At 39.6% G+C, this 15,485-nt stretch overlaps 1 protein-coding gene across 1 annotated transcript in view; it reads right to left on the bottom strand.

Annotated features, from left to right (window-relative positions):
- Nucleotides 1-15,485, bottom strand: part of LOC124596488 (zinc finger protein 879-like) — a 358,944-nt gene that overhangs the window by 123,732 nt on the left and 219,727 nt on the right. The window contains exon 6 of the mRNA XM_047135638.1: nucleotides 2,126-2,293. Coding sequence (XP_046991594.1) covers nucleotides 2,126-2,293 — 168 coding nt within the window. The remainder of the gene's footprint in view (nucleotides 1-2,125; nucleotides 2,294-15,485) is intronic.

The following is a 15,485-nucleotide window of genomic DNA, read 5'->3' as shown; positions in this document are numbered from 1 at the left end:
AGAAGAATGCTAAAGATTAGATGGGTAGATCACATAACTAATGAGGAAGTATTGAATAGGATTGGGGAGAAGAGAAGTTTGTGGCACAACTTGACCAGAAGAAGGGATCGGTTGGTAGGACATGTTCTGAGGCATCAAGGGATCACCAATTTAGTATTGGAGGGCAGCGTGGAGGGTAAAAATCGTAGAGGGAGACCAAGAGATGAATACACTAAGCAGATTCAGAAGGATGTAGGTTGCAGTAGGTACTGGGAGATGAAAAAGCTTGCACAGGATAGAGTAGCATGGAGAGCTGCATCAAACCAGTCTCAGGACTGAAGACCACAACAACAACAACAACATCTACGCTATACGGTCAGAAGTGACTATCCTTTTCATAGCATTGTTACATTTCATCCTGGATTTTACGTTGTAGAGGGATCAGTTATTATGATGCATTCTGAGGCATCAAGCTTTTATCAGTTTAGTACTGGAGGGAAGTGCAGCGAGTAAAAATTCTAGAGGGAGACTGAGAGATGAATACAGTAATCAAGTTCAAAAGGATGTAGGTTGCAGTAGTTATTCACAAATGGAGGGGCTTTCAGAGGATACAGTAGCATGGACAGCTGCATCAAACTAGTCTTCTGACCAAAGAACATGACAACAGCAGCCAAGTAATGCCCTTTCGAGCAGTTTTTTCAGCTGAGGGAATTAAAAAAGTCATAGGGAGTGAGATCCAGCAAATGGGGCGGGGGGGGGGGGGGGGGGGGGGGGGGGCGGGGGGGGGGGGGGGGCGGGTTGTTAAACTGTGCCTGGTTGGACAAATGCCACCCTTTCTGAGAGGACTTCCTAAAAAAAGTTCATTCAGGAGGCATATATATATAAAAAAAGAGCAATTATTTTACTTTTGATTTGCCCATTTTCAGTCTCTAGACTTTCGATGTTGTGCCTTAGGATCGTATTCCAAAATACACAATTCCCCACGGGTGGCACTGTTTTGAAGCATTCTAGCTCCTTCTACAAGTGTTTCGAAGATAAAGAGACACAGTTTATTGCTGTTCTGCTCAGTCATTAGGTTTCTTGCAACATTCTTTGCCTGCCCACATCCTACGCTAAAACTTGATAAGCACGACAATCTTTAAATTTAGTTTCCTACTGAATTCTCACCAACAATCAATGGTATTATTTCACAAGACACTTCACTCTTTCGTCTGCACTGCCGTATCTCTCGAGGTCAAATGACTTTCCATGCTAGCACTGCCTTCCTCTCCTTCTCAGCATGCTAAAATGAACATGTGACATCTAAACACTTATGCTCTCAGTGGGAAATGTACTCCATTAGCTCTTTGTATTTTTGTAAATCATGAAAGCAGTTTTGCCAAGCTCCACACACAATTTGATGGCACAGCATTGCTCCTGGTTTTGCCAGTTAAGTTCATAAAGTTCTTTACAAAGTAAACTTCACTTCATCAATATCAAAAGCACAGATTGCCACTCTCCATACAGAGGAGGCATTAAGTTGCAGACAGGCACAATGAAAAGAGAGCTAGAAATCTTCAGCTTTCAAACTATCTTCATCAGAACTAGAAAACATACACATTCACATAAGCACAACTCATAAACACATGACTACTGTCATTTCTAGTCTCCTTTGTGCCTGGAGATGACAGTGGACATACATGTCAGAGTTGGGCTGGTGTGAAGTGTGCGTGTTCTAGTTCTGATGACCAATCTAGCTGGAAAGCTGAACATTCTTAGAATTCTTTTCATTGCATTTGTCTGCGACTCAACGCATCCTCTTTATGGTGAGGAACAATATAAGCTTCCCATATTGTTATTATTCCACCCTGGAGTTCCATTGTTTAAACATTCACTTCAGGTGCTCTCACCAAGTGTGTAACAATTGCAGTAAATTCAGACTGTATTGATTCAAGGGATGATACGGCATTACTGCTGTGTGAAGAAGGGAGCAACAGAATTTAGTCTGTGCAGTGTTGCTATTCACATTACTTTCCCAACACATTTCATACTTTTAAGGATGCAGTTAACTACTTTATACACTCTTTACACACTGTTCTTTATCATACTACTATACATTTGATATTTGATGTTCCTAGAATTAATGAAGCACACATTAAGTACTTACCCTTTCCCACAAACTGGGCAGTGATGTGGTTTTTCTCCTGAATGTGTCAAAATGTGGTAATCTAAACTGCCTTTCGCTATAAAACTTTTACCACATACGTCGCATATGTAATTTCGCTCTCCTGTGTGTATCTTACGGTGGGTCTCCAACGTATGTTTTGTAGCAAAGCTAGAACAAGAAAAAAGTAGTAAAGTCAAGGAACAATGGAAAATGCTCCACTCAATACAAAACAATGAAGAAAAAAAAATGAAATGACTCTGTGGCATCAGCCCCGTCTGGGGTTGTTCAGCTGCCAGTGCCAGTCTTTCTATTTGATGCTACTTGATGAAGATGAGATGAAATGATGAGGACAACAGAAACACTTAGTCACTGAGTGAACCAAATCTGCGATCTGGTGGGGAATTGAATCCGGGACACCAGCAATCTAGACGCAACGCTAACCAGTAGACTATGAGGTGAAGAAAATACAGGTGCCTCAGATCAGGAAGGAAATGAAATAATCTTAAGTTTCACAAGCCTGAAGAGTATTAGTGTTAAACGGTGTTTTTGGATTAAACAGTATTACAATTAGTGCAACATCTGTTTTCACCATGTCTTTTTCCTACTTTGCTATGCTTTTTCATTATTAGGGTACCAAATGACTAACTTATCCTTATGTAAGGGTTTTTTTTTCCCTTAATTATCATTACCAATAACAAACCTTGTCAACTATTGTATTAGTTATTTAGCGACATGTTTCGAGAGAATAATTCATCTTCAGGCTAAATGGCATAACAAAAACAATTCTACAATAAGGTCATACTGATGTTACATAGTCTTTTCATAAATGCTGTGGTTATCCTGTGGAAGAGGAGAAAACTTAGTAAGAGGCGATGTCACTTTGGAAGCTGGACTGATGTTTGCATGAAAATGTTTTGTAGCTGTCACTCACTTCGTTCTTCTGCCGTGGCAGTCTCGTGAAGTGCTGAGGTGTTTCCATTTCCGTGGCTCTCTCCGTTTTCTTGGTCACTGTTCACAAATTTTCACTAATGTAGCAGCAACTTGGAAACATGATAACAAACAAATCTGTAGTGCAGTGGACAATATGGCAGTCGAAATACAGCTGGTTTCCATTTGACTATTGATTTGTCGATCTATGTGGTGTCAGATGTTTACGTGTCTTCTGCACATCTTGTTATCGTATTACAGATGTAGGTTGACAAAATACATTACAATTTGAGCCCCTATTATAATATTATTGAACACATCATGATATAAACTATTTATTTTACATATTTCTAAAGTATTGCTGGGGATAGAGTCAAACGACTGTCACGTTATGTATCTTTTATTCTAAGAGTAATGTAGTGAAAATGAAAGGAAATGTGAATTCTTGAAGTCCGTCATTTCATTCAGGATCTCGTTACTCCCCATGTGGCCATGGATGAATATTTCCATTTCTTCCAAGATGTCCATTTGCCAGCTATTTTCTAAATTATGTAGTACTTTGAGATCATTGTCTATTGTAACACTGTGTCCTGTTTCATTTACATGTTTCACTATAGCTGATTTATTCAGTTTGCCAAGTCTGAAACAGTCAATGTGTTCTTTAAAGTGGGGTTTAAAATTTCTTCCCTTTTGGCCAATGTAATATTTGTTGCAATGACTGCATGTAATTCTATGAATTCCTGCTTTGTTACGTTTCTCTGTGGGATGTGAGTGTCATGTGTCAATTTCTTATTTAAGTTGTTGTTGGTGGCAAAGGTGATCCTGATGTGTGTGTGTTTTTTAAACAGCTTGGCTATTTTGTCTGATATGGCACCTAAGTATGGTAATGTTATGTACTTGAGTTTTTGGATGTTGTGTGAGGAAATTATGTCACATTGTTTGATGTTATTTTTAGTTGTGCGTTGTGATAGTGTGTCTATCTCATGTTTGTGACAAACATTATTGTGTGCAATGTATTTGATAGTGTTCATTTCTGTCTCATAGTTGGCAGCATTAAGTGGGAATTTCTGTGCTTTGTTTAAGATGGATCTTAATGCAGCTTGTCTATGTGAGTTGGGATGTGTGGAAGATTTATTAATGACTGTGTCTGTGTATGTTAGGGTTTGGTCTATGTTACTTATTGTCATGTCTAGAAAATTAATTTTGCTATCTTTCTCAGTTCTATGGTGAACTGGATGTTGTGTAAATTATTGAATCTGTTTGATAGAGTTTCTATTTCTTCATCAGATCCATTGTATACAATGAATGTGTCATCAACATATCTGCAGTCATCATCGTCTTGGACAGTTTCCAGCCACTGGCTGGATCTGTCGGGAACACAAGCCTCTCCATTGTGTTCTGTCTTTCCACCATTCCCCCTCTTCCACCTTCGTCCAGTTCTCTTCTCTTCTCATCACACATTCCTTCACTCCCTTCACCCATCTATCTCTTGGTCTTCCTCTGGGCCTCTTCCCCTCCAGTTGCAGATCAAACATCCTCTTTGGAATTCTTCCCTCATCCATTCTCTTCATGTGTCCATACCACTGCAGTCTTGATTTTTCTATCCTGTCCTGTACTGGTTCCTCCTTTAGTCTTTCCCTCACATACACATTTCGCAATCTGTCTCGTCTTGTTACACCCAACCTGCTCCTCTGGAACTTCATTTCACTAGCCTCTATTCTACTTTTGTCGCTTTTGTGCATTACCCATGTCTCACTTCCGTATGCCAATATGGGGACAAAGTAGGTTCGGTATATAATTCCCTTGGATTTCTGTGGCACCTCCTTGCTCCAAATAAGCCCCCTAATGCATTTGTAGAACTGCCCTGCTTTTCTGCACCTTTCATTTATTTCCATTGCGTTTCCCCCCTTACTTTCAAGCACGCTTCCCAGGTACTTGAAGTTCTCTACCACTTGTAGTTTTTCCCCTCCACAAGTTATATCCACATTTGGCCTATTCTTCTTCCTTGTTGTGACGATTATTTCACTTTTCTTTGCAGAGAAATGCATTCCATATTGTGCTGCCATTGCCTCCCATGCATCTAACTGCTCTTGCACCTCCTTCTCGCAATTTCCCCATAACATCAGGTCATCGGCAAAAAGCACTGCTTTCATTTTATGATCTCCAATTGCATCTGATACTTGCTGTAGGATTTCATCCATAACAATAATAAACAATAAAGGCGAAAGTGCACTTCCCTGTCGCAGCCCATTTTCCAGCTTGAACCATGCAGTACGTTCCCTCCCCACTTTCACACAACTCTCACTTCCCTCATACATTTTTCTGACTTTTCATGTTATCTCTTCATCTATCCCTTTTGCGTTCAGCACATCCCAGAGCTTGTCCCTACAGATACTGTCATACGCCTTCTCAATATCCAAAAAGGCCATGATTAAGTCCTTCCCGTACTCATAGTGCCTTTCCTGCAGTTGCCTTACCGCAAATATGAGGTCCGTTGTTGATCTTCCCGGTCTGAAACCGTCCTGCTCCTCTTGCAGTCTACTTTCAATACTGCTTCTTATTCTCTTCTCCAGGATCTTTTCATATATTTTTCCACAGTGGCATAGTAGGGTGATTCCTCTGTAGTTCTCACATCTCCTTTTATCCCCTTTCTTGAAGATCGGGACTATAATTCCTTTCTTCCAATCCTCAGGAATTCTGTTCTCCTTCCACACCACCCTCAGCACTCTGTATAGCCACTGGGTTCCTACTTCTCCTGCTGCTTGTATCATATCCACTGTTACTTCGTCCCAACCTGGTGCCTTGCCCCCTTTCATCCTCTTTATGGCTTCTTCCACTTCATTCCAAGTTAGATCATCAATTTCCCCACTATTATAATCGTCTGCTGCCTTAGTCTCTCCATCGCTGTTAGTTACCCGCTTGGCGGCATTCAACAGATCTTCAAAGTACTCCTTCCAAATCTTTTTGAGCTCATGCATTTCCTCCACAACTCTTCCATTATTATCCATGATCCTCAGGCACTCGCTTCTGTTGTTCCTCTTATTTCTTACCATGGTGTAAAGTACTTTTTTGTTCCCTTCACTGTCCTCTTCTAACATTCTTGTCCATTTTTCCATCCACTTCTTCTTCTCCGCCCTTACTATGGTCTGTGCCGCTTTCTTGCTTTCCTTATATTTTACCCTAGCTTCCTCTGTTCGGGTCTGGAACCATTCTCTGAAGGCTTTGTTCTTTCGAAGTACTGCCTCTTTACATATGTTGTTCCACCATGGGGTTTCCCTACTTCTCCTCTTTGTGCTAGTTCTTCCGCACACAGTCTCAGCTGCCTCAACTAGAGCCCTCTTAAAATCTCCCCATTCTTCTTCCACTGTTCTCTGATCTTCCTTTGGCAGCTTCTTCCTGATCAGTGTCTGGTACTGGGTCCTCCGTTCATCCTCTTTCAGCATCCATGTCTTCAATCTTTTCTCCTGTATATCTGTTGCCCTCCTATCTCTTTTCTCTCTCAGGGTGGCTACCAACAGCCGATGGTCACTGTCTAAGGCCTCAGATGGAATGACCTTAACATCTGTGAGGCTGCTCATCATCTGCCTATCCACTAGTACATAGTCTACTACTGAAGTTTGGGACCAGTCCCCACTGTACCAAGTTATTTTGTGACTACTTCTCTTCTTGTACCAGGAATTTGCGATCGCCAGCCCATTCCTCTTGCAGAATTCCAGCAACAATTTTCCTTCTCTATTTCGGTTCCCCCAGCCCTCTGGTCCCATTATCTCCTCGAATCCTTCCCTGTCTGTGCCAACATGTGCATTGAGGTCCCCTACTATAATCTGATTTCCTCCATTTAGCTGCTTTTGCATGTCATCTTCAAATTCCTCCTTCTCCTTTTTTGTACACCCCACCTGTGGGGCATATGCTTGGATGATTTCAATGCTTTTTCCTTTCACTCGTACTCTGGCTTTTATCATTCGATCATTGATACCTTCCACCTCCTCCTGCAGACCCTCTCTGACCACTATTGCCACTCCATTTCTTCCCCTCTCATTCCCTATCCAGTACAGTTTACATCCTTTACTTAGTGGTTTTTCACCAACTCCTCTCCACCTAGTCTCAGCAAGTCCCAAGATGTCCAATCTCCTCCTTTCCATCATTTCTACAATTTCTTTTAACTTCCCAGTTAGAGTCCTTACGTTTAAGGTGCCCAGTCGTAAACCATCTCGTAATCCTTTTCCATTGCTTGGTCAGTTTCCTTTAAATCCGTTCCGTGATCAGAGGCATGTTCCCTTTTTAAAAGCAGTTGATTTATCCACTACTGGCTTGCTAGGCCTATCGCAGCTTCACCAGAGCCCCGTTAGCCATCACGTTTCAGGGTTCCCATAGGGCCTTCTCAGCTACCGTAGCGGTCCTGGGGCACACGAAGTCCCCGCTGCAGTAGTGTACTATTTTCTGGGTTGTTATGTCTTTGTTGTTAAGTATTTTCAATGTGGTTAATTAAAATTTCTGCAATGATTCTACTTAGAGGACTTCCCATTGCTATGCCTACATCTTGTTTGTACATTTTGCCATGAAATGTAAAATAATTGTGCGAAAGAACAAGCTCTAGCAATTCTATTAATTCAACTACTTCAGCTGTGGACATAGTCTGACCTTTTAATAAATTAATGTGTGTTTGCAAATGAGCCCATTAGGACTACGCAAAGTACTTAGTGGCATGCGTGTGCCTTTCTTGGTGGCCATACTTCTTTCATTATTTTGCTGTGGACTTCTTTGCTTTCTTGAGACCACGTTGTTCCAGTTTTCTTCTTTGGCTTCACCTCTTGGTCAACTTGCCATTTGTGAATGTTGGATCTGAAGTTTTCCCAGTTTTTGATATCCTCTGGTGTAGTTCCTGCTAGTTTCAAATCTGTTTTGATTTCGTAAATCCATTTCATTGGGTCTGCTTTAGATTTACTCCTGTTTTCATAGAATTCAACTATTTGCTTTGTTAGTCTGTCGGGATTCATTCTTTTCTGTGTCCATAGAATCTTAATCTGCATTTTCTAATGTCACTGTGAATAATAGAGTATTGTTTGTTTTCCTGTTTGCCTCTGAGCCAATACTGTTCATCTACAAGTTTTGGGCTAAAATTTTTCTTATGATCTTCCATTCCTTTTTCTGAATGTTTTCTATGTCTGGCCTATGAATGGCCTGGTCTGAATCCTGCCAAATATCCTCCAATTTTTGATTCTAGTTGTTGCTGTGATCTATCGAGAAGGCACTAGGATAGAATTTTGTAAGATACTGACATCAATGAGATTCCCCCATTGCTGTTTACATCCAATCTATCTCCTTTCTTGTGTAGAGGATGAATTAATGCATTTTTCCTGTCGTCCGGAATTCGATCTGTTTGCCAAATGTCTTGTATTATTTCCGTGATTTCTTTTATAATATTTGGGCCTGCTGATTTGAGGAGTCAGCTATGATTCCATCTTCACCTGCAGCTTTATTGTTTTTAAGACGTTAGATCTGTTTGGTGATTTCCTATACATCTGGTGATAATGAGTTTAGGTTTGTGGCTTCAGGTTCCTGCGTCGGAAATCTTTGCGTTGTTTCTGGGCAGTTCAGCAGTTTTTCAAAATATCTTGCAAGTTCTTTGCAATTTTCTTGATTGCTCAGTGCAAATTGCCCATTTCCTTTAATGAAGCAAAGATTTTGCCGCTGATATCCTGTGAGTTTTGTTTTGATATTCTTGTAAAAATTTCGCGTATTGCTTCTTTTAAAGTCTTTCTTGATTTCAAGTAGCTGGTCCTTTTCAAATTTTCTCTTGGTCTTTCTGATTAATTGGGCTGTCTCTTTCCTCACTGCCAAGAATATTTTGTAGTTCTTCTCAGTCTTTCTGCTGTTCCAGTTACTGTATGCTTTCTGTCGAGATTGGATTGCTTGTTCACATTCTTTGTTCCACCAAGTGTGTTTTTTCTTTTTTGCAGAGGTATCAGTGTTTGTGTGGTTTCGATTAGTTTGCTTCTGAGTTGCTTCCAATTGTTTGGGGTTTTTTTTCTCTAATTCTTCTGTGGAAGATGGTTGGATCCAGCTAGCATCAAATTTTGGGATTAATGGCTTCCTTGTCATGAACTTCTGAGGTTTTAACTGTAGTTTGATTCTTGCGAAGTAATGGTCTATCTCTACATTTGGCCCCCTTTCTTACTTGGATATTCATGATTTCTCTGTGGTTTGGATAGGAAATTGCTACATGGTCAATTTGGAATTCACCAATGAGTGAGTTGGGTGATCTCCATGTCATTTGTTTTGATGGTTTCTTCTTGAAATATGTTGACATGATTTTAAGGTTGAATATCCTGCAGACTTCGACCAATCTCGTCCATTTTGATTAGTTCATTTATGTGCTGGAAAGTTTTCTATTGTTTTCCTGTATTTTCTTTCTTTGCCTAGCTGCGCATTGAAATCGCCCAGTAAGATTTTGACGTGGTTTTGTGGAATTTTGGAGAATATTTCTTCTAGTGTGAATAAGGCATAGCCAAATAAGCACCCGTGGATCAACTGCGGGAATGAGGAAAATGGTCAACAGTCTTGAAGGCAGGAGAGAGGAAACCCCAATGGCAGAGAGGGCGGATGAACTGACTTAAATTCACTCTGCGTCTGACTTGCAACAAGCGGCAAAGTGGTCAGCGTCTGATCACCAGAGGTGGAGCTGGAAATGTGTGTTCTCGAACTATCCCCTCCAGTCCTATGAAACTGGACTACAGTCAAAAACTTGTGATGATCAAGTACTATGAAGTGTGACAGGAAACAAATTTGTACTCCAGGCAGTAACCAATCCACTGCTACCATCAACAGCACAACCAGACTATCGGATTCTGGGGAGTCTGGCTTGACATGCATACAGAGGGAGTCAGACACCTCTCGCCAACTTCGCCCAAATACCAAAACATTTTTCGGAACATTAAATATAAATTCTCTCTTGCAGGTAGGGAAGCTGTATGAACTAGAGAAAATCCTTAATGAACAAAAATTGGAAATACTGTCACTCCAAGAAACAAGACCAACCAACGAAAATGTAACGGATTTCGGGAACTACAGACTTTTCAAAAGCAAAACAGACAAATGGATACTCAAAAATACACCACATTTAGGAGTTGGTGTTGCAGTCAAAAAGAGCATACTCAACTCAGTAACTCAAGTGGGGAACTGATTACTTTCAGGAAAAATTTTTGTGGGAAGTCTGACTTTTGGTGTTGTAAGTGTTTGATTTTCTGAGTTGACCTAGTATAGATTAATAACGATCACCCTCAAGTGTGCAAACAAAACATACTCACTGATCAATGCACACATGCCTATCAATGGTGACAATAAATTCTTTTGATTATATCCATGGATTCTTTGATGGGTATGCTGCTATATAAGTTTACTATGTCAAGGGAGACAAGCTTTGCATTGGATGGAATATGAAGATCTTTAATACTTTGAATTGCTTAGTAGCTATTTTCCACTGAAAGAGAGGTTTTAAATTTATATTGTTTTTATAAAATTGAATGCAGCTTATGCATAACTTTGTAGCCCGGATGATTAATAGCATTGACAATTGGTCTGATAGGGATAGGTTTACGGATCTTAGACTGGGCTCTTAACTTTGGGGCTGTTGGGTTCATAATTTTTAATCTGTGTGTATCTTCCCTTGTTAATAAGAAGCATGTTTTATTCAACTGTTTCTTTAGTTTACTGTTGAATTTCTGTGTGGGGTCATGAGAGATTTCTTTTATATGATTATTCTGAAAGAACTCAAGTGTTTTATTTATATATTCGTGTTTGTCCATGATAACTACTGCATTGCCTTTGTCAGATTTTACTGCTAGTGCAGTGCCCTCAATGAGCTTCTTGTTGATGTTTTTAAGTAACTGGTTCTCTTCTATAGATTCTTTTAGTGGATTACTGTTAACATATTTCTCTGTTAATTTGTTAGTTTTAAGTCCTATTACAGTTTGTTCATTTTTGTTTAGTTTGGATATATCTGAGGACTGAACAAATGATGTCTTTAATGTTCTGCTGATTGAGTTCTGGTTATAGGTTATGTTTAAGGCCATTGTTTAGTAGAGAGAGTTCGTTGTTGTTAAAATGAATGTTTGGGGAACTGACTACTCTCGGGAAAATTTTTTGTGGGAAGTCTGACTTTTGGTGTTGTAAGTGAGGTAAGTGTTTTATTTTCTGATTTGACCTAGTTTCTTCATATGTTTTGCTTTAATTCTGTTGTAATTTTCGTGTAGAGTTTAATTTATGACATCCTGAAAGAAAGGTACTTGAAATGGATGCGTGAGTAGTAGTAATTCTAAGTGCAATTTATATTCTGATATATTGAAGTTTTATTTTGTACTGTTGTTTCACCTCAGCTTTCAACCATATTTTTTTCACCTTTCTTTTGAGCCAACTTGGCAGAGAAAGAACTTGGGGGTGAAATCCTCTTTCAAACAGACTTAGTTGAAGTTTGTGCTTAGGTTAGTTTTCAGTATTTTCGTTTTAATGTTTTCATGTGTCTGAAATACTTGAACAACTTGGCTTGTTAGCATAAAACTTGTTCTTTCACACAATTATTTCACATTTAATGGCAAAATATACAAACAAGATGTAGGCATAGCAATGGGAAGTCCTCTCAAGTGGAATCAGTCCACAGCAAAAGAATGAAAGAAGTATGGCCGCAAAGAAAGGCACACGCATGCCACTAAGCACTTTGCGTAGTCCTAATGGGCTCATTCGCAAATACATATTAATTTATTAAAAGGTCAGACTATGTCCACAGCTGAAGTAGTTGAATTAATAGAATTGCTAGAGCTTGTTCTTTCACACAATTATTTTACACTTCATGGCAAAATGTACAAACAAGATGTAGGCATAGCAATGGGAAGTCCTCTAAGTAGAATCATTGCAGAAATTTTCATTAACCACATTGAAAATACTTAACAACAAAGACATAATAACCCAGAAAATAGTACACTACTGCAGATATGTTGATGACACATTCATTGTATACAATGGATCTGATGAAGAAATAGAAACTCTATTAAACAGATTCAATAATTTACACAACATCCAGTTCACCATAGAACTGAGAAAGATAGCAAAATTAATTTTCTAGACATGACAATAAGTAACATAGACCAAACCCTAACATACACAGACACAGTCATTAATAACTCTTCCACACATCCCAACTCACATAGACAAGCTGCATTAAGATCCATCTTAAACAAAGCACAGAAATTCCCACTTAATGCTGCCAACTATGAGACAGAAATGAACACTATCAAATACATTGCACATAATAATGTTTGTCACAAACATGAGATAGACACACTATCACAACGCACAACTAAAAATAACAACAAACAATGTGACACAATTTCCTCACACAACATCCAAAAACTCAAGTACATAACATTACCATATTTAGGTGCCATATCAGACAAAATAGCCAAGCTGTTTAAAAAACACACACACATCAGGATCACCTTTGCCACCAACAACAACTTAAATAAGAAATTGACACATGACACTCACATCCCACAGAGAAACGTAACAAAGCAGGAATTCATAGAATTACATGCAGTCATTGCAACAAATATTACATTGGCCAAAAGGGAAGAAATTTTAAACCCCGCTTTAAAGAACACATTGACTGTTTCAGACTTGGCAAACTGAATAAATCAGCTATAGTGAAACATGTAAATGAAACAGGACACAGTGTTACAATAGACAATGATCTCAAAGTACCACATAATTTAGAAAATAGCTGGCAAATGGACATCTTGGAAGAAATGGAAATATTCATCCATGGCCACATGGGGAGTAACGAGATCCTGAATGAAATGACGGACTTCAAGAATTCACATTTCCTTTCATTTTCACTACATTACTCTTAGAATAAAAGATACATAACGTGACAGTCGTTTGACTCTATCCCCAGCAATACTTTAGAAATATGTAAAATAAATAGTTTATATCATGATGTGTTCAATAATATTATAATAGGGGCTCAAATTGTAATGTATTTTGTCAACCTACATCTGTAATACGATAACAAGATGTGCAGAAGACACGTAAACATCTGACACCACATAGATCGACAAATCAATAGTCAAATGGAAACCAGCTGTATTTCGACTGCCATATTGTCCACTGCACTACAGATTTGTTTGTTATCATGTTTCCAAGTTGCTGCTACATTAGTGAAAATTTGTGAACAGTGACCAAGAAACACCTCAGCACTTCACGAGACTGCCACGGCAGAAGAACGAAGTGAGTGACAGCTACAAAACATTTTCATGCAAACATCAGTCCAGCTTCCAAAGTGACATCGCCTCTTACTAAGTTTTCTCCTCTTCCACAGGATAACCACAGCATTTATGAAAAGACTATGTAACATCAGTATGACCTTATTGTAGAATTGTTTTTGTTATGCCATTTAGCCTGAAGATGAATTATTCTCTCGAAACATGTCGCTAAATAACTAATACAATAGTTGACAAAGTTTATGACTGGTAGTGGTAATTTGAACAAAATACTTATTTCTTGAGCCAGTCATGGTGAAAAAATATTCAAAAGGGCTTCAAATTCTAGGATATCCTTAACCAAAAAAGTTGTGTCGGCAGTAGAGCCATCACCGTGTTGTGAGGGGAGGCCGAAATGCACGTGTTTTTGCTCACGCAGGCTGGCGTGAGGAGGGAAGAACTATACTGACGTGAGGTCTGGAACATGACAAGGAATGAGTGTTCAGAAAGCGGACGTAATTAGTTTGATACTTAACTTTAATCCATTAATGAGGAATGTCGCTCTTGACAATACATGATTCACAATATTATCTGTTCAGAAGACATATAGTAACTGAATATGGCGCCTTGCTAGGTCGTAGCAAATGACATAGCTGAAGGCTATGCTAAACTGTCGTCTCTGCAAATGAGGGCGTATGTAGTCAGTGAACCATAGCTAGCAAAGTCGGCTGTACAACTGGGGCAAGTGCTAGGGAGTCTCTCTAGACTAGACCTGCCGTGTGGCAGCGCTTGGTCTGCAATCACTGATAGTGGCGACACGCGGGTCCGACGTATACTAGCGGACCGCGGCCGATTTAAAGGCTACCACCTAGCAAGTGTGGTTGGTGTCTGGTGGTACCCATTTTCAGTTTTTAGAGTACAATTGGTAGCTGGTTTTGTTCTTCTCACACTTAATGTTTTTCTCCTTTGTGTATGGCCACTAAATAACACACTGAACATGGCAATTAATTAACACAAACAAACCAGAAATTTCAAACAAAACCTAATAGTTTTCAATCAAAGTTAATATCTTTCAACCAAACATAACAGCTTTTCAATTGAATAAAGTTTAGTATTTTATAAATATTTAATTGAACTGTACAATTTATAAGTTACAGTATTTGGATGACAGCTGCTAAAGACAGACAAATGTTTCAAAAATAAAAAAAATTATACCCATAACTTTGAATTTCATAAACACAGCGAAAGTGTAAATACTCCAAAAACCTCTTAGCGCATCTTGAAGAATTAAGTAATTCAGCACCAGTGAAACTAGTTGCCAAAATCGCATCACCAGTATTGATTCCTCTGGCTACATGCTTCTGATCGGGTCACTACTGGGTTATCAACACAAAGTCAAGAAGGGTAGTGCAGGAGCAGACCTAATAATGAATATGAAAATAGTAATATGGTTAAGATATATGGGGCATTCAAATGCAGCCTGGTCACTAATGCAGCCCGGTCACTAGTGTAAAGTTACGGAAACAATTTTATTAACTCAAAAATGTAGTTATACACAGTAGACACACTCAAAAATAGTTGCCAAAACCGTTTGCATATTTATCCCACTGCGACACTAGCCAGCCAATTCCATCCTTGAAGAAACTAGTAGGCTGCTGTTGGATCCATGCCTGGACCCAGTCACACACTTCATTGTCCGTTGCGAATCATCACCTGCGACAATATGCGACAGAAAGCCCTATTCCTCCTCGTGATAATGTCGCAGATGACTGAAAGACAGTGCCATTCGAGTATTGCACTGTTCGACAGTCAGTTGGTGGGGAACCCAGTGCGCACAGATTTTTCAAAAGTTCCAGTTCTGATGCACTATGGTGCGGGCGGTGGTGGTGTAACCGATGGAACTTGTCCTCGGTGATTCTGCGATTGCCCGAGACTAAAGCTGTCACTTCCGCAACCATTTCAGGTGTGATGACAGGATGAGACTGTCCACGACGAGCATCACCTTCCAGTGACTCCTGCCCCTCGAGGAATCGTCTGCGCCATTACACAACACTTCGACACAGACTTGACTCACTGCACACAGCCTTCATGTGTCGATACATTTCACAGCCTTCAATTCCCTCCAATGCCAAAAACTGCCTCACTCCTCATTGTTCTCGTTTATTCACCTGCACGTTCGGTAG

The sequence above is a fragment of the Schistocerca americana genome, chromosome 2, assembly GCF_021461395.2.
Source record: "Schistocerca americana isolate TAMUIC-IGC-003095 chromosome 2, iqSchAmer2.1, whole genome shotgun sequence".
NCBI classification, from domain to species: domain Eukaryota; kingdom Metazoa; phylum Arthropoda; class Insecta; order Orthoptera; family Acrididae; genus Schistocerca; species Schistocerca americana.
The sequence above is the reverse complement of the archived record's forward strand: the minus strand, read 5'-3'. Positions and strand labels throughout refer to the sequence as shown.